This window comes from Protomyctophum parallelum, assembly GCF_964188405.1.
Source record: "Protomyctophum parallelum genome assembly, chromosome: 6".
NCBI lineage: Eukaryota > Metazoa > Chordata > Actinopteri > Myctophiformes > Myctophidae > Protomyctophum > Protomyctophum parallelum.
The window spans coordinates 31,144,469-31,166,895 of NC_139701.1; the positions used below are offsets into that span (position 1 = coordinate 31,144,469).

A 22,427-nucleotide genomic window follows, 5' to 3' on the forward strand; every position below is an offset into this window, starting at 1 on the left:
AGATGACTGGGTTAGTCTCCATGCGTGCGTGTGTGCGCCATTTTCATCGATCAAGTAAATATACCAATTTTTTAACCCATTCTGACCGGGCACCCATTTTGGTGTCAGCATCATGTTATGCTTTAGCTATTTAAAAATAGCAGATCTACAAGCTCATATCGCGCCACCGAGTGGCGCGATACGAGCTTGTAGGTCTGCTATTTTTAAAAAATCGAAGAGCGACTGACATTTTTTGAATCTGATCTCAGGTCAGAATGGGTTCATCAGACCAGTGTGTGTCCGGCGGAAACCTCGTATGAATCTGATCTCAGGTCAGAATGGGTTAATGTTGTTTTTGTCAGGTGAAAGACCTACTGTATAGTCATTCATGAGTCATACTGAAGACTTAGTCCTTATTGGCTGCCACACAGGCTGCTGTCATGTATTGGTTACTCAAGTCACATGACCAGGTAACAGGAAGCAGGTAACACCCAATTTAGAGACACCCAATGTTATGTAACGTAATGTTATGATTATGATTGAGACCGGCCGGTTGAGAGGAGCGTTCGTTACTAAATAAAGAAACCAGCGCTTCTTTCACCTGACAAATATCACTATTTGATCATTTCTTGTTTTATATTACCGGTATTTTATTTAAATTAAAAACAATATGTTTCAAAAGAATTACAGGATTACAAAGATTACATAACTTAAAACATTTTAAGTGGTTCATTCATAATGTATTCTTGTAACGTTGAGTCCCGGGGAGAAGCTGAAAGGTTTAGGAAACACTGCTGTGGTGTATAGGGCTGGGCAGTATACCATTACCCATATTATATCCATATTGTGATACGAGACTAGATATCATCTGCCATTTTTCTAATAATAGTGATTTTATCTTTTGCTGATTTCTATTTTACACATTCAAAATTAAAATGTAAATAGCAGATCTATAATCCCACAACGGCGACGCATGGGTGAGCTTGTAGATCAGCTCCATGTGTCATTTTGGAGATTTTTTTTATCATCTCATAACCAATATCAATATATTTTGTCAAACATACAGTGACATGATGTTGTCCATATCACCCAGCCTTGTGTCTAGTATTAATGTACCGTAAGTAAGCCATGAAGCCCAAAGGGCAGGAGCCCATAGAGATCTAAAGGAGCCTCTTCCGGCTCTGGGACGCGCATCAAAATTGAAGGCACAATTTCCCCGAGATTCCTTGCATGCGCGTGCGTAATGGAAGTCCCGGAAAAGACACGCTGTGATTGGCCAGTAGTCAGTTGAGTGACAGCGAGAGACATGGATGAGTCGCATGAGTGACGTCACTTGGGCAGCGACGCAGCGTGCCTTCAGCGCTTCCCTATGGCATTTCCGCTTGACTTCCTGCCTTCAATGGAGACACGTCGTTCCAATGAACTGCAGCAACCAATGAGGCATCTATCATCTATCATCTTTTTTAAATATCTATGCAGGAGCCTATCTCCCGTTTCTGTAGCGTGAGGCAGCTTGATGTACAAGTACACCCCCTGGACATGATGCTAGTATGTCGCAGGGACTTGATGCTGAGTGCAAAGCAGGGTCCCATTTTTCACAGTCTTTGGTATAACCTAGCCAGGGATCGAACCCCGACCTCCCAGTCCCAGGACGGACACCAACCATGAGGCCACTGAGCTGGTTAGTATTAATGTAGTGTTAAATGAATACTCCATATTTGACATATTTACAGTACATGATGAGAGACCGTCAGGAGAATTAGGTGTGGTTTGACAGACAGTACCGTGTGGAGGCCTGTTAACATCACTCACCCCTGTGGACTGAATTAGGTGTGGTTTGACAGACGACAGTACCGTGTGGAGGCCTGTTAACATCACTCACCCCTGTGGACTGAATTAGGTGTGGTTTGACAGACGACAGTACCGTGTGGACTCCTGTTAACATCACTCACCCCTGTGGACTGAATTAGGTGTGGTTTGACAGACGACAGTACCGTGTGGAGGCCTGTTAACATCACTCAACCCTGTGGACTGAATTAGGTGTGGTTTGACAGACAGTACCGTGTGGAGGCCTGTTAATTAGGTGTGGTTTGACAGACAGTACCTTGTGGAGGCCTGTTAACATCACTCACCCCTGTGGACTGCCATTGTTGGCCAGCTTCGCCAGCTTGCTCATGGACTTGGAATAAGTCTCCTCTATTGCAGCCCTGCCGGACACACACACACACACACGCACACAACAAAGAACAAGAAATATTTAGTTTACGAGTAATAAATCAGGAAGACAAGACTAAGAACCAACTAGACTACAGAGAGTGAACACTACACAGCAGAGGGTGTACAAATTCAATAAAACCTTCTCACACAACCCACCTGCCCCCGTTAACCCATAATGTACATTCTCTCCTGTTCAACACAGACACAAAGCAAAACCAGTGAGAGAAATGATTTCACTTCAGTGTTGGATAAATGTACTCTCTGAGCAACAATACCACATTTAAATAATGAATTCTCCTTATTTCACCAAGAGTGAACATAAAACTTGAATAACCATCTGTAGACCCCCAAAGACAGCAAGGATGGCGGATATATGGATCCAAATGTCAGAGGGAAAACAGAACGATAATGAGGCAGAGCAGGAGAGGGTGGAAGGATACTGAGGCAGACAGAGCAGGAGAGGGTGGAAGGATACTGAGGCAGACAGAGCAGGAGAGGGTGGAAGGATACTGAGGCAGACAGAGCAGGAGAGGGTGGAAGGATACTGAGGCAGACAGAGCAGGAGAGGGGTGGAAGGATACTGAGGCAGACAGAGCAGGAGAGGGGTGGAAGGATACTGAGGCAGACAGAGCAGGAGAGGGGTGGAAGGATACTGAGGCAGACAGAGCAGGAGAGGGGTGGAAGGATACTGAGGCAGACAGAGCAGGAGAGGGGTGGAAGGATACTGAGGCAGACAGAGCAGGAGAGGGGTGGAAGGATACTGAGGCAGACAGGAGAGGGGTGGAAGGATACTGAGGCAGACAGAGCAGGAGAGGGGTGGAAGGATACTGAGGCAGACAGAGCAGGAGAGGGGTGGAAGGATACTGAGGCAGACAGAGCAGGAGAGGGGTGGAAGGATACTGAGGCAGACAGAGCAGGAGAGGGTGGAAGGATACTGAGGCAGACAGAGCAGGAGAGGGGTGGAAGGATACTGAGGCAGACAGAGCAGGAGAGGGTGGAAGGATACTGAGGCAGACAGAGCAGGAGAGGGGTGGAAGGATACTGAGGCAGACAGAGCAGGAGAGGGTGGAAGGATACTGAGGCAGACAGAGCAGGAGAGGGTGGAAGGATACTGAGGCAGACAGAGCAGGAGAGGGTGGAAGGATACTGAGGCAGACAGAGCAGGAGAGGGGTGGAAGGATACTGAGGCAGACAGAGCAGGAGAGGGGTGGAAGGATACTGAGGCAGACAGAGCAGGAGAGGGGTGGAAGGATACTGAGGCAGACAGAGCAGGAGAGGGTGGAAGGATACTGAGGCAGACAGGAGAGGGGTGGAAGGATACTGAGGCAGACAGAGCAGGAGAGGGTGGAAGGATACTGAGGCAGACAGGAGAGGGGTGGAAGGATACTGAGGCAGACAGAGCAGGAGAGGGTGGAAGGATACTGAGGCAGACAGAGCAGGAGAGGGGTGGAAGGATACTGAGGCAGACAGAGCAGGAGAGGGGTGGAAGGATACTGAGGCAGACAGAGCAGGAGAGGGTGGAAGGATACTGAGGCAGACAGGAGAGGGGTGGAAGGATACTGAGGCAGACAGAGCAGGAGAGGGGTGGAAGGAAGAAGGAGAGAGGAAGAGAAATAAAACAAACGCATTGATCTTGAGCAGACTGCTGGTGTGCTACACATCGGATGAAAAACTGGATCACGGGTTACGACCGGTGTCCCCACTATTCTAACAGTAGCAATATATCTTTATTAGACCATGCCAGAATGGGTCTGTCGAAATCAACCAATAGGCCCTGAAATGGGCAATTTGAGTGTCACACTACGGTTATTACTTCACTTGCAATAACTACTTCTGCACCAGAAAATCCAATTTCTATCAGTGTGTGTGTGTGTGTGTGTGTGTGTGTGTGTGTGTGTACAGACTATGGAGCAAATCACTTCAATAGCATGCACTGTCCTGTGCAATACCACCACTATCCCACAATGTCCCCATTTTATTTTCTGACCACCGATTGGTTGTGTGATGCTAATTTGTCAGAAAAGCGAATTTGCTCTCTGCAAGGAATGTGCAGAAGACTAACTTCTGAATCAATGTCAGAAATGTAAAAACACTGGTGTTGTTGGTCACTTGCTGTGACAAATTACTGGGAAACTCTGCACTGCTATTTACCCAACGTTACATTTACCTACTATTCACTGATTCATAATAAGATATTTAATATGAGAAAGGACACAAATAGAAGACACTTATATAACCATTTGTGAAATGTATCTCAGCATTCGGCACCCAGGTACAAAAAACATAAAAATTATAAACTCCGATTCTCAAGGATACACCAGTTTCCCATCCAAGATCATTAACAGGTTTTTGACATGCAAGTGATCTTTTCTGCCCACTTTGCATTCTGCTGACAGAACTATCGTTTGTGACTGAATAAATGATTTGACAGTTCATTTTCAGACACCAAGCATTTCATAGAGATAGGGCTGTATTTTGCGTGTCTTAAGTACCAGGTCTTATTACTTAACTTAAGACCTGGAGGCGTGGTCAATGCTCTTTGGCCACTCAGAATAGCCAAATGGCATTGATCACGCCTCCAGGTCTTAAGTTAAGTAATAAGACCTGGTACTTAAAGGACAACTTTAGTTTTTTTCAACCAAGGTTCATGTTTTAGGTTGTTATTAGAGAAACTAAAAGATGAGTGTTCTTTTTTTTTCATTCGCTGCTTTCTTTCGTTTTAGGGATTTCAGCTGTTTTTGACAGGTGGGCGGGGGCATTCGAGCATGGGGCTAAATATGTATTTTTTTACAACATTTTATAGCGATTTATTTTTTAATTATTTACTATAGTCCTAATAAACCCCTGGAAATTTCATCTGGCCACAAAACATCACGAGATCTACTGAATGTGTCAAACTGACATTGAGCCTAGTGTGGCTTCCCCCCAGTAGGCTACCGTCACATTCAGTAGATCATGTGATTTATTTGTGGCCAGATGTAATTTCCTGGGGTTTATTAGGGCTATAGTAAATAATAAAAAAATAAATCTCCATAATATTTTGTAAAAAAAAATACCTATTTAGCACCATGCTCGAATGCCCCCGCCCCCCTGTATAAAACGAAAGAAAGCAGCAAATGGAGAAAAAAAATAACACTCATCTTTTAGTTTCTCTAATAACAACCTACAACATGAACCTTGGTTGAAAAAAACTAAAGTTGTCCTTTAAGACACGCAAAATACAGCCCTTAGTGTCAAAGTGTCCTTGAGCAAGACACTGAACTAGGGGTTCAGTGTCTTGCTCCCGATGTGCAGGTTGGTGACTTGCATGGTTTCCTCCGCCTTCTGTATGCGAATGGGTGAATATAATGCACCATCTATGTAAAAGCGCTTTTGATATATATAAATGCATCATTTACCACCCAACCAGCCTTTAGCTTCATCAATGTCATCATGCAAGACCTGCATGATATTATATTTTGTTTTTTATTACATGATATTGGTGAAACTTGGTGGCAAACTGGCAATATCCTCCCACACACACAAACACTCAGGGCTGAATGAATAGAAACAATTTTCTGAATTGCATATACATTTCAATAGTTCCACTTTGAAAGAATGTATCACTAGCAATGATTAGGGTGAATTTAGAGGGTGGAATATTAGGCAGATGTTCAATACTGGTCGACTGAACATGACACCTCTGTGAAGTGAATGAAGAATGTTTTTGCAAGGCCAGGTTAGTCATTAAATTCTTATGATTTATTAGATGGACTGTAATGTTTTACTTCCAGATTACTCATGAAAAATGCAAACCTTGCTAGTTTTAGTTTTCCATCAAGAACTAAAAGTGTTTTGTACAATGTGACTGACTTGCCCAATTTGCCTCAGCTACATTGTGTCATTTCAATGTCAATATTGCACATGTGTACATTGCGATGTTGATGCTGAAACAATATATTGTGCAACCCTATCATGCATACAGTACAACACACACAGTGGCTTACCTCTCACGGACGAACTCGGCCAGCTCCTTGGTAGCCAGCTGGCCATGCTTCATGTTGTGGTAGAGCACGTCAAAGCCAGCATTCTTCTCCCCCTACCGAGAAACAAATCATAAAACACAGGCGGGCCATTATTAGAAACTAAAGACAAAGAGAGGAATGTTAAGTACAGCGTGGTCTTCGTACAAGTCTAGACCCTTATCAAAATGTTTAGTGACGGCCCAGGCCGTAGCGTAACGGTCTGGGCACCGGACTGGTAATCCAGTCGCAGTGTGCCGCGGGTTCGACTCCCGGACCCGACACGGCCTTTACTGCATGTCATCCCCCCATCTCTCTCCCGTTTCCTGTCAGCCTACTGTCTGTCCCTTCAAAAATCAATAAAAGACGTAAGCCCCAAAAAATATCTTAAAAAAAAAAAAAAGGTTTAGTGACAAGATCAATTGGTCACATTAGTATCCTATACACACCCACGCAACAGAAGAAACACATTTTTCTTTCTTTTTTGACGACCTTTCGTCAGGCTTTCGTGCTGTGTGGGTGTGTGTGTGCTTCAATGTTGTTGGGTAATCAAAGCCTGGGATGACATTTTAACGAGAACCAGAAATAAATGGAAAACCTTTCTGATGGGTTTTGCGGCTGATATCTACCTGCAAGTCTCTTTGCTTGCTCACAACAGACTTGATGTGTGCCATGTGCGCAGTAACACCACTGCAGCATACACACACTGTTTGCCATGGATGTTTGGCTGCGGTAAGCAAAAACAGCTTAGGAATACCATGACTCAACAACATTACTCAAACATGAGCATGAGAACAGCACAGAGTCATGCTGATTCGCAAAGCAGGGTTCCCCTGCGACTCAACCAATACCAGAAGAATACCACTGAGAAAAACACAGCATCATAACCACGCTTCTGTAATCACAGACACCTGGCTTAACTTTAATGTCGGTAATTGTGAGAAAGAGCCAGACTGAGGCAACACAATTAAAAATAGCCCTGTCTCGTTGATTGAAAAACACCAACACACATTGACCATCCAACAGAGGGCCCATTCTAACTTGTGTTTCAAGGCAGGCAGACAGGCAGCTGCTTCTCAGGAACTATAAATACCCCATCAGAGCAGCCCAGACAAATTCCCAGGTAGCAGGGGAATGGATGGAATGCCAAGGAAGGGTCTGGGCATATACTGTAGAGACGCAAAGTTACCTCAAAACCAAACCACCATGTGTGTGTGTGTGTGTGTGTGTGTGTGTGTGTGTGTGTGTGTGTGTGTGTGTGTGTGTGTGTGTGTGTGTGTGTGTGTGTGTGTGTGTGTGTCTGTGAAGTCAGACAGGCTGTTGACATGTAGGCTCATTCGTGCATGGCCTTACAAATCACAACCATAATATACCCTCATGGCTGACAACATCAACATAATTAACAGCATGTCATTTTACTTTGACCTCACAGACAGCGATACAAAGCTATGGTATTTTTTATCTTGAGAGCTTCAATATTGTTTGAGCTTCTATGCAAAACGAAACCTATGGTTTTTTTTATCCCAGGGGTTAACTGGGGATAGGGAGGAACTCCTTATATGATCAGCACACTCTATAGTAGGGAGGATTATCACAATAAAACAAGAAAATAAGTGATATTTGAATTAATTGAAATCACTGAATATACCTTTAAGTAGTATTATGATAATTTGAATTCAATTATGTAGAATAGGGCTGCTAGCGTTTATGGAGTTAATATTGCAACTGCTTAATTCTGCAGTATAAACAGACTTGAAATAAGACATGTGGCTGTTGGTTTTGGTGATAGGGTGGTTTCTCCTTGGGTTTCTATTATCTTCTCAGGCCGCCTCAGCCTTTGTCTCATTCTCTCCACAGCAACTTGGCTCTTGTTGAAACCCTGGTCATAGAAAGTTGAGCCACACACACACACACACACACAACCCCCCCCCCCCCCCCACGCACCCACCCTCTCCTCGCTTGACATTACACCTTGTACAATAAGGTCAGTAGGCCAGTCTATAGGCTGTATGCAAATATGCTTCATCAGTTGCCATAGTTAACTAAGTCCAGTACAAGATGGTTGCTACGCGCTGGAAACCTCCTCAAGAAGAATTGTGACAGACCTTGAATTTTTATTAAAGCAAATAGAGTAGTTTGGCAACTTGCATCCCAATAACTTGCAATGGACATTACATTAAATTTATTATGAGATACAATTTATCAGAAACTCTCTCTCTCTCTCTCTCTCTCTCTAAGTGTGCTCTCTCTTTTTTTTTTCATCAATTAAGATGACCGCTTTGGTCATGCAAGAAGAAGCACATTATCATGACATTGAGGGGAGCAAGGAGAGAGGAATGAAGGGTGTGTGTAAAATCTGCATGGGGGGGGATTTCTGACAACTTTTCTTATGACAGCTCTGAGCACTTCACACAGCTGCAGGGCGAATTTGTTCCAACTCTATCAAGGGAGGATGGTGAGGTACAGGGGACTTGTCATTTAGCCTGTTTCTCTCCCTGAAAATCTATAGTCAGCATGGGGAAGAAGTTTAACAATAGACGACAGGATCCCCATTCATCCCCACATCCAATCGGTGGCTGTCTGGTGATCGGTCACAAGGCAATTCGATGGAATGCACAACACTAGGGCTATGTTCAGACTGCCAGCCCAATTTTTGCCTTATCGAGATTAAAATCAGATTGGTTTTTATCAAGTCTGAACAGCAACAAAAACATAAGGACACATATTTTTGCTGAATTTAGTATTTCCCCAATCGAATATATAGGCCATAATCTTGGGTTTAAATCCTATTAGCAGACCTTGTATTGAACTGTACTTTCCTGTGATTTTTTATGCAAACGATTAAGGATTCAATCAATCAAAAGCTTGATTTATACGTCGTCATAATAATGGTGTCGCTCACCGAAAATAGCTGATCTACAGTACAAGCTCACACTGCTTCATACCAGGACACGTGAGCTTGTAGATTAGCAAACAATGCGGATAGGTTGACGATGTCTCAATACAGAAATCTGATCAGATCACTTGCATTAGATCAATTGAGCCCTGGACTGATACACATCAAGAAGTAAGGTCACATCATATTGAAAACTTTTTTTTTTAAACATTTGCCCCAGGGACTTCAGTCACTTCACCACACAGGCTATTCTGCTGGCTGAGCGTTTTGCTATAGCATCAGCCCATTAGCTGACAACACACAGCCTAACTCCCTTTATAGCACACACACACACAGCCTAACTCCCTTTATAGCACACACACACACACACACAGCCTAACTCCCTTTATAGCATGCGCACACACACACACACACAGCCTAACTCCCTTTATAGCACACACACACACACACAGCCTAACTCCCTTTATAGCACACACACACACAGCCTAACTCCCTTTATAGCACACACACAGCCTAACTCCCTTTATAGCACACACACACACACACACACACACACACACACACACACAAACTCCCTTTATAAACACACACGCTTCTCCAGCTCTTTCTGAGGAGCGGTTTCCTTCTTGAGTCTCTCCAACACTTGGCGTGGTAGCCCTCCTTGGACTTCTGGAGGTGACCGCTCTGGACCTGCAGGGCCTGCACCGCCTCTAGAGTACCCACCACCTCCTCCTTAGTCTGGTACACACACACAAACATATACTCCAAAATATAATATACCTACCCCCCCCCCCCCCCCCCCCCCCCCCCCACACACACACACACACACACACACACACACACACACACACACACACACACACACACACACACACACACACACACACACACACACACACACACACACACACACACACACACACACACACACACACACACACACACACACACACACACACACTCTGTACGCACTCAAGCAGGTGAACACTATGCATGCATACACACACAAACACACACTCTTAAGACGTCAGGTCCAGTAACTACTCTCACTTGGTTCTAATTAGACACCCACCCCCTGCCCCTCCACCGGGAATAATTACAGACAGAACAAACCTAGGCTGCATAAACAAGCTTCACATGCCGCCCACTAGAATAAACAAAAAGGACCCGTTTGATTCTTCACGACCTGCCTGTCTGCCTTAACCATATAACACCTAGCATCCTTATTCTGGCTGTGAACATTCAGCAAAATTTGCGGATCTGCCAGCACACAAAGCACCGCAACACAACCCAAGAGAGTAGAGTGAAATCAAATTCCTTGTGTGCTGCATGGTGGCAGCCCAGTGCCCACTTCTCCTTAAGAACAGAGCTAGTATAGAGCCCTGGGGGACACTGATCAACTAAGTACTTAAGTGGTTAAGGGCAGGAAGAGAGGGACAGTCAGAGGGGTCATAACATGTCGTAGCTTCTGTTGAGTCCTCTGCCTATAGTCCTCAGTCTCTAGTTTCTTGCTAGAACTTTTAACAGATATGTAAACAAGAAATGCAAGGCTCAGTTTGTCTCAGGCTGAAGCTGTGTCTGATGCAAACAGATTGACTCATCATTATGGACACCTGACTCAGTGGCCGACTGCCTAATATCAGTTTGACAGTTTAAGGGGGTCCGGTGACCGAGGACATTCTTGTGCTGTGATGCAGGAAGTCAGGCGGGCAGTCAGTCATATGAAACTGCTGCAGAACAGGGCAGAGAAGAGAGCAGGATCGTGTCAACACAATCTTCTGGCCTCAGGTATCTTCTATAGGTCTTTCACCAAATTACAATTTTCTCATAGATTTGCTAAATCTGTGCATTGTACATAAGCTCGATCAGTATTATCAGGTTGTAAAATATGTTCTTTCATTAAAGGTATATTCAGTGATTTCACCCAAAAAACCTTAGGTTTCGTTTTTGCCTTGGGACCCAAACTTTCGTCCAATCAGGATAGAGAGTCAAAAACGAAACCTAAGGTTTTTTGACCCCCAGGGGTTAACTGGGGACAGGGAGGAACTCCTTATATGGTCAGCACACTCTATAGTAGAGAGGATTATCACAACAAAACAAAAAAATAAGTGATATTTGAATTAAGTGAAATCACTGAATATACCTTTAATCAGCAAGTCAGGATCTATTTGTATTCTTTCTCACGGCGAGAGAATGTGTTTGTTAATGTGTCCTTAATGGTGATTCTATTTAGCCACCATGGCGAGTGGATGGACTTGTAGCAATCCATTAGGCTGTCAACAAACCAGTCAGTGACTTGAGAGGGTTTAGCTGACTCCGTTTTTCTGCTGATCGACTGGGGTTTAGCAAAATGGACAGTCCCCTCATGTGTTAGGAGTAGCGGCCAACATAGCCTAGCATCATTAAAACCCCACACTAATGATAGTGTTCTACTGTTGAGGCTAATCTGGAGAAAATAAATAATGATAATGGATTACCAAAGGAGGGTTTATTCAACATAACTTGCGTTGTGGAGGTCTATACTGTAACCAAGTAACCCTTACCGAGCCATGAGGCCCATAGGGCAGGAGCCTATCTGCTGTTTCTGTAGCGTGAGGCAGCGTGATGTACAAGTACACCCCCTGGACATGAATGATGCTACTATGTCGCAGGGATTTACCCCCAATCCAATCCTTGATGCTGAGTGAATAATCATCATTTGTGAAAACACAAACGTGTATAGAAAAGATACCAGATGTGTGCATGTGAGATCATGCTTCAATTACACAAACAGTACCCTTTCATAGAACTGTGACAGCAATACTCTCACTGTCTCTCTTGCGCACACACACAAGTTTGGCTCCCCTTCAGGCCAAAGTTATTTGCCGAGGCCCGTTAGCCTTTGAGTGATGACAGCGGTCATCACGTGAGGCTACAGTGATGTGGTGCAGTCTGAGCACAGGATCAGCTCATGACACACACACACACACACAACTCCAACACACACACCATCTGCTATTACAAACTTGAAGGTAAATAACTCTGAAATGTCCATTTATCTTGCAGGACAGTGAGCCACTATGCAGAGCTATTAATCTAATCTAGCTTGGCATGGAACAGATCCGCAAGCATGGTATGAGAAAGGACAAATGACTGGAGGAAGGACATGTCTTTTGAGATGAACAAAGCAGTGAAAAGGAGCAGGCGAGGGAATGATGAAAAAAAGAGATGGGGAGAGCAAGGAAAAAAGTACAAAGATACAGAGGTAGAAAATACAGACAGAGATAGAAGATAGTAGGCTATAACCCTATAAAGAAGAGCTCTGTTTACCGTTCTCATAGGCCACACCCACACCACAGAGAGAGAGCTTCACGAACCACGGTGATGGGTGACTAGCAACACCGTCATTGTCATCTCTCTCCTATGGTACCACATCAATACAGCATGGAATTGACATCTTATTCAAGTTTTGGGTCTGAGAGGCTAAATGTCATCAAATGGTTCATGGTTGTCTGTGGCTTAAAAATGCAGAATAAATAATGGACCTTGACATGAAAATGGTTGAAAACACTGCTTTAGGTCATACAGATTTAATACATTTGGGAATTTTCCATCTTCGACAACTTCATTATCACAGATGATGTGAAGGAGGCTCAAGACATTGGGTGTCTCAAAGGAACCAGAGAAGAAGATGACACAGAACAGGAGGAGGAGAAAAACAAGGAACAAGACACTGACGCTGAAGAGGGTGAGGAGGAAGATGAGGAGGAAGATGAAGAGGAGGAGCCTGTAGAAACTGGAGAAGATGATGCTGACAAGTGACACGCTAAAATTTGAATTTCGACTCCTCCTCCACCCATACTATACTCAAGGACATTTCGACATGAAGTCAGAGGGTGTCGGGACTCGGAATCCCACCGGGATTGACTATGTACTAGAAGCACCTCCCACTCTGACCTGCAGCATGCATGCAGCGGACGTAGTTTAGAATCATGCATGGCAACCACATGCAGTTATGCCCCCCTCTAACATAAAAAATATATAATAATAATTTAGAAACATCTTGGTGTCAAGCTACAGTACAAGTACAGTAGCTTGAGGACAGTAAACATTATTGGTTTTCGGCAAGGCAGCACATAAGGAATTTCGGCATTGATGGGATATTTCCCTAGTGCCTGTGTGGAACTCAGTGAAAACACTGTGCTGTGTATACAGTATTGGCCGAGTGTTCCAGTTTACTGCACACAAACTAGAGGTCATTGAGTTTATTGTGCTGTGTGGGGAAATTCAACAAATCATACTGCAAAGGAAATTCGACTCCCAAGCGACACACAAGTTCCTAATTTACTAAGAAGGATGTATTAATTAGAGAAAACAGGTGTACCCCCTCTGTGCTGTAAGCAGCAGATCTCTCATGGCTCCTGATGGAAATTGACAGCACATGCTGTAAGGCTTTGTGAGCAGGTGCTCATTTGGAATGTGCCTGATCCAAGATCAGCCTGTGTGCAACCTGTTCCCAGGTGGCTTATATTGACTCATTAACTTGAAGGCTGATTTATGAACACACAGCTGTTGGCGTCAGGGAGCAAGTTGGCAGGGAGGCACACTTTGGTCCGACGGAGCATTGGTTCGACGGAGCATTGGTCCGACTCGGGTCTTTTTCCGGTATCTCTGCCTGTTTGAACGCTTGATCCTGAACAATGAATAACAACATTGTATACCTCTAGCTCAGAAGCATAATGTTTACTCAATCTAATCAGAACCTACTTTTGAGAGGCTTTTTCCCTCATAAAGGGTTCACATTTTACATTTTACGTTTTTGTCCCAATATTTCACCGACGGGGCAATGTAGAAGTAGGGCACACCTGAAATAGCTGCACCAGGTGTACAAGATGGGGAGGAAGGGAAAAACTCAGAAAAGGGTGTGAGTGAGTGAGTGTGTGTGTGTGTGTGTGTGTGTGTGTGTGTGTTCAGTATCAAGCAGTAAGCAAGCACCACCTCCCGCAATGATTCATACCACACAAAAGGTTACATCTTAAATTACATTTATTGATCCAACATTTGCGTTTTAAAATTTCTACAAAACTTCCACATTTTGGAGGTGGGAGAAAGCAGGAAGCGTGCGTGGGTACCTGGGTACGGGGTGCATACTTAGTTTAGACTAGTCATTGGTTAGACACGGGTTAAGGTTAGGTTTAGGTGTGCTGAGAATACTGTACAACTCCCAAAGCTCTGTGACTCATTATCCTAACTCAATGTTGTGCTGAATGGGCAATAGAATGTGTCCTAGACAGCTAAAAGAATAAGCTTGCAAGCCTTGCATAAAGACTGTCATCATTACAGGCATGTATCTCCCAACATTAACATGTCCTGACATTGCGTCCTTGAGCAAGACACTAGGACACACCTACACTGCACTCTCAGGATGAGACTGTTAATTTAATTCTTAGGGTGCACACTCAAATGATAATACTAAATGCTTTCCGGTTGCAACTGCAATCATTATGCAAACTCACCCAGAAGTTGTTCTGAAAGACGGCCATCTTCACTCAGAAGGACTTACTGTACAGTGATCTGTAAAGAAAGAAGAGAAGGTAAAAGGAAAGAAAAGCGGAAAAAAATGCGTTAGAACCAGGAGGATACAGTTGCCGTTTATCTGCTGTCTTGCAGCTGGAGCAAGACTTAAGTCACTCTATATCTGACCTCTGTTCTCTTACTCCAAACACAAAGGTATAGGAGGTGTGTGTACTGTATGCCAGCAGCTTTTCTCCCTTTAATAGGTACTAGTATTGATCTTAACCTGCTGCATACTCCACATTTGTCATAGTCTCAGCCCAGGGAGGAACCATAATTCTGCCCTACAATGCAAGCAAGCATCACATAGTATATATTTCAGAGTAATGAAACAGAGTGAGTGTGGAACGTTCTGATGGAGAGTCAAACAGGGAGAAACCTGTCTGGAACAATACACCGATACTGAAGGTAATGTCAAGTAGTTAATTAAGTAACAGCAGCCCTGGCTGGAAAATAGGCATGTTTGACAACTACAAGGACACCCACACAGAGAGTACAAGAGGAAGCTGCAGTACAGACAGAGAGAGAGAGAGAGACACCACGAGAAATAAACAGGAGGTACAGTACTGTAACTGCCAAGGAGATGAAAGATACAGACTTTACTTTCAGAATGATTAAACGTATGCATTGATCTGATACAGTACCTCAGGACAGCACTCAGTTTTAACACATTCCCTCCCGTTACTATAGGTGGGATCGTGAGGCCAGTGTAATGCACGAAAAACACAGAATAAGAGACCACTTTCACCCAACCCGGAAGTGATAGCCCTCTATATTTGAGCCACATCCTCATTCTAGGCAAGGACTGTCTAAAGAGGTCGAGACACGAAGACCATACGGGCGACGCCATGTTGCTCCATGGAAGGAAAGAAACATGCGCAGTTGGACCAGGAAGTTGTACATGCACAAATTTGGGCATGTACAACTTCCTGGTCTCAACTGCGCTCAGAGTGCTTCCACTAAGGAAAGTAGTCTTTCTAATGACACAACCCACTTTTGTATTGGTGAGTAGGTAAAATGTTATTTTTATTTACCGTACACTAAAGACAAGAGGCAGGTCTGCAGTCAACAGTAACATAGCTCTAAATGCACAGCATTAGAGCTATGGACCAGAGCTACCTTACAACTAGGCTATAGATAACTATATCAAAATAGCAGATCTACAAGCTTACAACATACAAAATAAATAAATAAAAAACATGAAAAGAAAACACAATAACATATCATCATCACAGTACTATCCATTTGGTCAAAATAAGGTAATAGTCGATTTTTATACACACACAGAATCTGCCACCGGCCCAATGGCCCATAATATAGAGTACTTCCCCAGGGCAGATCTCATTGAGGGTTTCTGCCATCCATTATTCTGCCGAGTGCTGACCGTGTGTGTGTGTGTGTGTGTGTGTGTGTGTGTGTGTGTGTGTGTGTGTGTGTGCGTTTTGTGCTGACAACAGCCCTTTCCCTCTCCTGGCAGACTGAGCTCGGGCCAGGCGACCTAGCATTAGGCAGCCAGGAATACAATACCACAAAGAGACACACACCCACACACACCAGCAGCCTCTCACCTTGTTAATTAGCTCAGCGCTGGGACTAAAGGCCCCCTGTGGACAGTGTTCTGTTTGGCAGAGTGAGCTACTCGGACACAACAGAAAGAAAGCAAATGAAAGAGAGACAGACAGACAGACAGACAGACGGAAGGACAGACAAAGTACTACCCTCTCTGCTTGCAGGTCTAGGGGGAGAGCCCGGGAGACCCCGACCCAAAAGAGAAATTAGACATTTGCCCAGGACCCACACTCGTGAAAATAGCAGATCTACAAGCTCAAAACACGCCCCATCACGCCACGTAACGAGCTTGCAAATCTTCTATTTTCACTACTTCATCAAAATGATTAGATTCTTTCAGTTTATTTATGAAAGGTCACACCACCATCATGTGCTGCCGGTATCAACAAACAAGTCCCTGAACACATTCTGCCATGATAAAGTATCCATGTAGGGACAAGGACAAAGGGACAATGATCCCCACTAATGTACCAGCTGTTTTAGTAGAAAAAAAGAAAACTTCAAAAGAGAGGGAGAGCGGATGGAGGGAGAAGGGCAGGCCAATGAGCACCTAAAAATAGAGACAGACAGGGATGGAGTTTGAGAAAATTGACAAATATTGGATTTGACATACATTTTCCAGCTAGGTAGACTTGATGTGCCACAATGAAATTTGCATTGGGACTTTACTGTGCTCCTTTTATAGCCTATATATTTTTATACAGGGAGTGACAGAACGGTTGCGGCCTAAGATGTGGAAGCCAAGCCAGTCACTTGCTGGGATGTAGTAGCAAGACTGAACTAGCCGACATCCAGCATTGTACATGCAGATGTGGTTCCAACTAGATGTTTGAGCTCTGCTGTCAGGCAAACAAAGCTCAAATGAAGTTAGGACAGACGCATCGTAAATCATCTTCGGTTTCTATAAAAAAACTATTTACCGCTACCGGAGCAAATTATGGTTACGCTCTGCATGCATTTTGTCACAGAGGGTTTGCATCAGATGGCTTGACTCCATTAGCAGACCCAGGACTTATGCTTAATTTACAATTCTACACACAGTTGTACAATGGTGTCGCATGGCGAAAATAGCATATCTACTAGCTCACTACGTGTTGCGATGAGACGCGTTGTTAGCTTGTAGATCGGCGTGGCACACGACACTGTCATAAGAAGTATGAGACTTTACCCAGCAAGCACTAGATGGGTGGGTGGGTGAAACATCTAACAGCAGTAAACAATACCAATTAAATCCCACACTGGTACTCAAGTTATTTTAAGGTTTAAATAAGGGAGGGAAAAAAGAATAACCCGCTGCGCTCCATAAAAACCAAATTAATCTCTTGTACCTTTAACAGAGTACTCCGAGCAAATCTTTGTACACTACATGACTGCTTGATGCCTCCTTGTTCCATTGATGACGGAGTGGGACATGCAGACATCCAGGTAGTGGCAGATTACACTAATGAGGTTAAAGTCAGTTTAAACGCATATGACAAGCACCCCCAAGACAGACAATCACTTATGGTTAATTTTTAATTTGTGGGACAAAAAATAACAGAAACTCAGTACAATTAGATTTGGCAGAGAGCGAGTCACAGAGACACATAATCTGCAGGGAGACAAATACAGCCATGTGGACAGGCCAGTGGCGTCTGAAGTTTTGCTGCAATAGGGAAGAGAGGTGATCATATCAGGCCCAAACAGGCAGTGAGTGAGAGTCAAGAGAGGCCAGCCCAGTAGCCATATCAGTAAAGATACATTCCCATATGTGCCTTGTGGTATGGCTCAACCACAGTTAGTGCACACCATTATGCTGCTTGTGAATGTGAGCACATGGACCCATGTGCGCATGTTTCAACCTGACGCATGTTTCTCCATGCATGCATGCATGCACCCATTGCACGCATGCACACACACACACATATATGTATGTGTGTATATATATATATATATATATATATATATATATATATAAATAAAGCATTCCTACTTCTGTTTCCTGCTATCATATCATATTATCAGCCCCTCCAACCCCTAATGCTGCCTGACAACACACAGATGGCTGCCATGAAAATTGGGCCTTTAGAAGGCCGGGGGGGGCGGACAGGAAGACAGATTCTCTTTCTTAATCGCGAACACAGAAACTGTCGAGCAAGGACATTTTTTTTTATCCAGCAGGAAATAAATGGTGCAACTTCTCCGCCCATATTGAGCTTATACTTGCCGTTTCTCTCCCCCTTTTCTCTGCAGCTAGGGGGGGGGGGGGGGGGGGGACTCTACTGTCAGTGTCAGATGCTTCTGCCTCAGAGGGAGAGAGGAAGAGCTCAGCAGAACTTCCCTCCTCTTCATCGCCACCTCCACCTGCTCACCTCGCCCACCCGCTCCTCAGTGAGGGATGAGTGTGAGGGATGAGAGAGACTGAAAGAAAGAGAGAGAGAGAAAGAGAGAGAGAGAGAAAGAGAGAGAGAGAGAGAGAGAGACAGAGAGAGAGAGAGAGAGAGAGACAGACGAGCAGTGATTCCGGCTTCCCGTGCTTCCGTCACAGACAGCCTTAGAGAATGTTTTTCTCTGTCTTGGAGAACACAATGAAGAGGAGGTGGGTTTAAAGTGTAATAACACAACCCATAGTGGAATATACAGCAGACACTTTGCCAGGCTGCTAACAGCCCCATCTGTCACTGGCACAGGAGGCAAGGCAGAAAGCGAGAGAGAGAGACAGAGTGTGGGTAAATGGACAGACTATGAGGAAAGGTATAAAATAATTGAAATATCCGACAGTTCTGCTGAAAAATGTCAACTCCAAACAGGTGAACAACCAGGGAAGATGTTCAAGACAAGAACTGCCAGTACTGGTGGCTGCCTGGTGCAACCACAATAATTAAACTATTATTACCTCAGTAAATTTCCAGAACAGATTGGAAGATAACATCCACTCTCTCTGGCAAAAGACCTCAGTCAGGCCAGAAAAGCATATACAAGGAAGGAACTGTTGACTTGTTCCTTTCTTCAGACTGGAACTTAAATAGCATCAGTCTGAGGCTGAGCTGCAAGTTCTGCAACATATTTTTTACAAGATGGCTGGAGAACAGCCAGAGCCTACTGGCACTGCATAACAACTTCACTTTTGTCCTTCACTACTAAACCTGATTTGGCAAGGCAAGGACAGTGATTTGTGTGTGAATGCCAATTTCCCCTGCAACAGCAAAGAATAGGCTACTCGAACACATGAGATCCAGGAGCAGCCATCATTTTAACAGCAGTGTCAACTTAAGATGAGTGCTGGATGAAAACACTGAACTGCATGAAACAACCCTTTAACATTGTCCATTGCACCTTTACAATGAGAGCCATTCCTTTTTATATGCATGCAGGGAAAGATTTCTATCCGTTTTACCACAACTACCATCACCATCAGCAGCAGCCACCAAGCAATCAAACAAAGCAAGACACAGAGCTTGTGACCCAACAAAGACAACCAAGCTTTGAGCTTTAAACAAAAACAGACAAGAGGACCTAGAAGTAAGAACCTGGAGTCAATCACTTATTCACTTCTATCCTGATGTCATGAATTAACAACACCCTACGTTTTATGTCCATTTTGCTCAAACTTCATATGACTTAAGACTTGGCCAGTGCTGATAAAGAACAAAACCGAGAAATCAGCAGAGCAGGACAGCTAGGCAGACCATAGTGAGAGCGGGAGAGAGAGAAAGATAAATAAACAAGCCAAGCACTCTCAGCTCCCCATTGTCTTGGCCTGAATGTGCTTTTGTGGGTGCAGGCAGCATACAGCCCAGTCCAGTACAGTCTATGACAATGTGCCAGGCGGGCATCACTACCCAGCCCTGGCATTGGCAGCTGTGAGAGACAGCCGAGAAAAACACAGCATGACAGCATGAGCATGGTAGGCACAAATGTCAGTCAGCCCTGTCTTCCACAATGCATGTTAATGTTCATAAAGAGACAAAAGATTAATATTCTAAAATGGGCAAGAAGACAAACAGCATACATTGCTTGGGAACATATTTGCATAGAGCAAAGCTAAGTTGTAACGCAGGACTTGATTCACAATGTATTTGAAATAAATGAAATACAGACGATTGCCACACCACAAAATGTATTTTGTGACTATTTAGTATTTACTAGTCTACCAATATGAGAACCCATCAGCAAATAAAGGAGAAACAGCACCCACTTTTCCTTTGAATTTTAGTTGATGCGAGTCAACTAGTAGCCAAACTACTAGTCTACTGACTAGAAAGGTAGCAGAGGACTCTCCAAGATATGTGTGAATTGAACACTCCTACCAGCTTTCCCTCCCACTGAAGTTTCTGTGTGCTTCTTTTGGACAGCCTTGGCTTTTAATAACCCGGCTAGGCGGCTACACATGCAAATAAAAACAAACTGCTTTTCCTCAGTTTTACAGAGACTAATAAAGTGCTGCTAAAGTAACCAACAACCTACCAAACTAACCATTATGCCATCCAGGTGTCGGGATCTGTTTCACCACACTTGAGTAATCCTTTATCATCCACCTCTCCCTATCACTCATGTTTAATGACCCCTGCATGAAGTGAACCAATAACCCAGAAATAGACCGAGGATCAGGCCAAGAAGTCACTAAAGCAGGCCTGCTCCTCCAGGCTTCCCCAGGGTAAAATGCCGGTGTGAAACTAGCCAGGATCCCTCCATCTGCTGTAAGCAGGGATCCTGACCAGGCCTCACTCACCGCCCTGGGCAAGGATCATGGTTAATACAAGAGTTGGACATAATGGACAAGACCTCTTTTCAGGATATGCCACACATATTGAATACCTCTTATGCACAGTAATCTATTGATGTATGTAAAACAATCGATGAGCATTTCAGAGATTAGCATCTTCTGTTGATGTTCTGACTTTAATAGGTTAACCGACATTTCTGTCGCCTCGTGTTCTCTGCCTCTCGGCTCTGCCCTGTTTGGCAAAGGAGAGAGAGAGGACTAGCAGCCTATATTACACAGGGGCTGCCCATTCATAATTAATATCTGTCATCAGCACCATCCCATGTAGGAGAGCTGCAGGGGGCATATCCCGGCATAATGAGGATAGTAAGAGGATCTGCATGCAGATCAAGCTGAGAGATGTGATCTGTGTGTGATGTCAGTTATGCATATGATTTCAAACATACACATGAGAAATTTGAGACGTGTTAGTGACTTCCTTGACATATTTCTCTTTTAAACGTGGCCGAAGCCTGACTGCTCAGTAGGTATCATCTGATGAGGCCTGAACTCAACAGCAAAGACAATTCAAATCTAAATGCAAAGTAGAAAAGCCATTTTGCTCTTCCTTTTCTGCTCACCTCGTCCTTCTTTCTTTCACTCTCTCTACATTACAGTCTTTCATGGAGTTGAAACAGATGACATCAATGGATACTGGATGAGTAGAAAGGAGGTCTAATTGCATCAGGTGTGTGTGTGTGTATGTGTGTGTCTTTGAAAGGCAATGCAAACAAGCAGCCAGTCTTTGGGCCAGCGTTTTCCCAGCAGATAGTAATTCGCAGAGGGCCAATCCTTGAATGCTTTCTCAGAAAACCTAAAACGGATGTATGATATTCTACTTTATCTGAACCCAAATTAATCATAACTGTGCACTTCCCTTGCTTTCTGCTTATAAATGTACTTGGGCCTTTCTAATTGACTATGGGAGAGCTGTCAGAGATAGTCCTGGTGTCACGCTCTACAACATTTTTCTTTAAACACCCATGTGTTCAATTAGAATTTGCATCCTCACCTTCGTCTTCAATGTTTGTGTTTCCGTTTCCGTTTGTGTTTACACGCAACCTCAAAGCTGGACCTAGGAGGGGCTAGCGCCCCTCAAAAATCACACTTGCGTGAACTCTTATCATCATACATCACATTCATCAATATCTGTACCCAGACAGTAGCGGCAAAGAGACATCAAGAAAGAGCCTACGCCACCTAGTCCAGGCGTCTCTTCCGGGTTTTTAAACAGCTGGTGGATGGAAATAACGCTCGCGCATGGCTTCAACTTGCAGTGTCGGCAAAAAATGGAAACGCTTTGCCGAAGTTGAAGCCACGCACACACTAGCGTCATTTCCATCCACCAGCTGATAGCGAAAGTGATAGCGAAAACTCCTCCCTTCCCTCCATTTCTTCTCACTCCCATGACCCATCCCACTCACCCTGACTCAGTTTCTCAATCCTCAGCAGAACCAAGGCTTTGCTG

General features: G+C 44.1%; 1 protein-coding gene across 1 annotated transcript in view; it reads right to left on the reverse strand.

Moving 5' to 3' along the window:
* fcho1 (FCH and mu domain containing endocytic adaptor 1) overlaps positions 1-22,427 on the reverse strand; it is a 53,049-nt gene that overhangs the window by 28,648 nt on the left and 1,974 nt on the right. Inside the window, exons 2-4 of the mRNA XM_083766436.1 lie at positions 14,589-14,646; positions 6,183-6,274; positions 2,112-2,186 (exon numbers count right to left, since the gene is read on the reverse strand). Of these exons, the coding sequence (XP_083622562.1) occupies positions 2,112-2,186; positions 6,183-6,274; positions 14,589-14,615 (194 nt within the window). The 5' untranslated portion in view covers positions 14,616-14,646. The remainder of the gene's footprint in view (positions 1-2,111; positions 2,187-6,182; positions 6,275-14,588; positions 14,647-22,427) is intronic.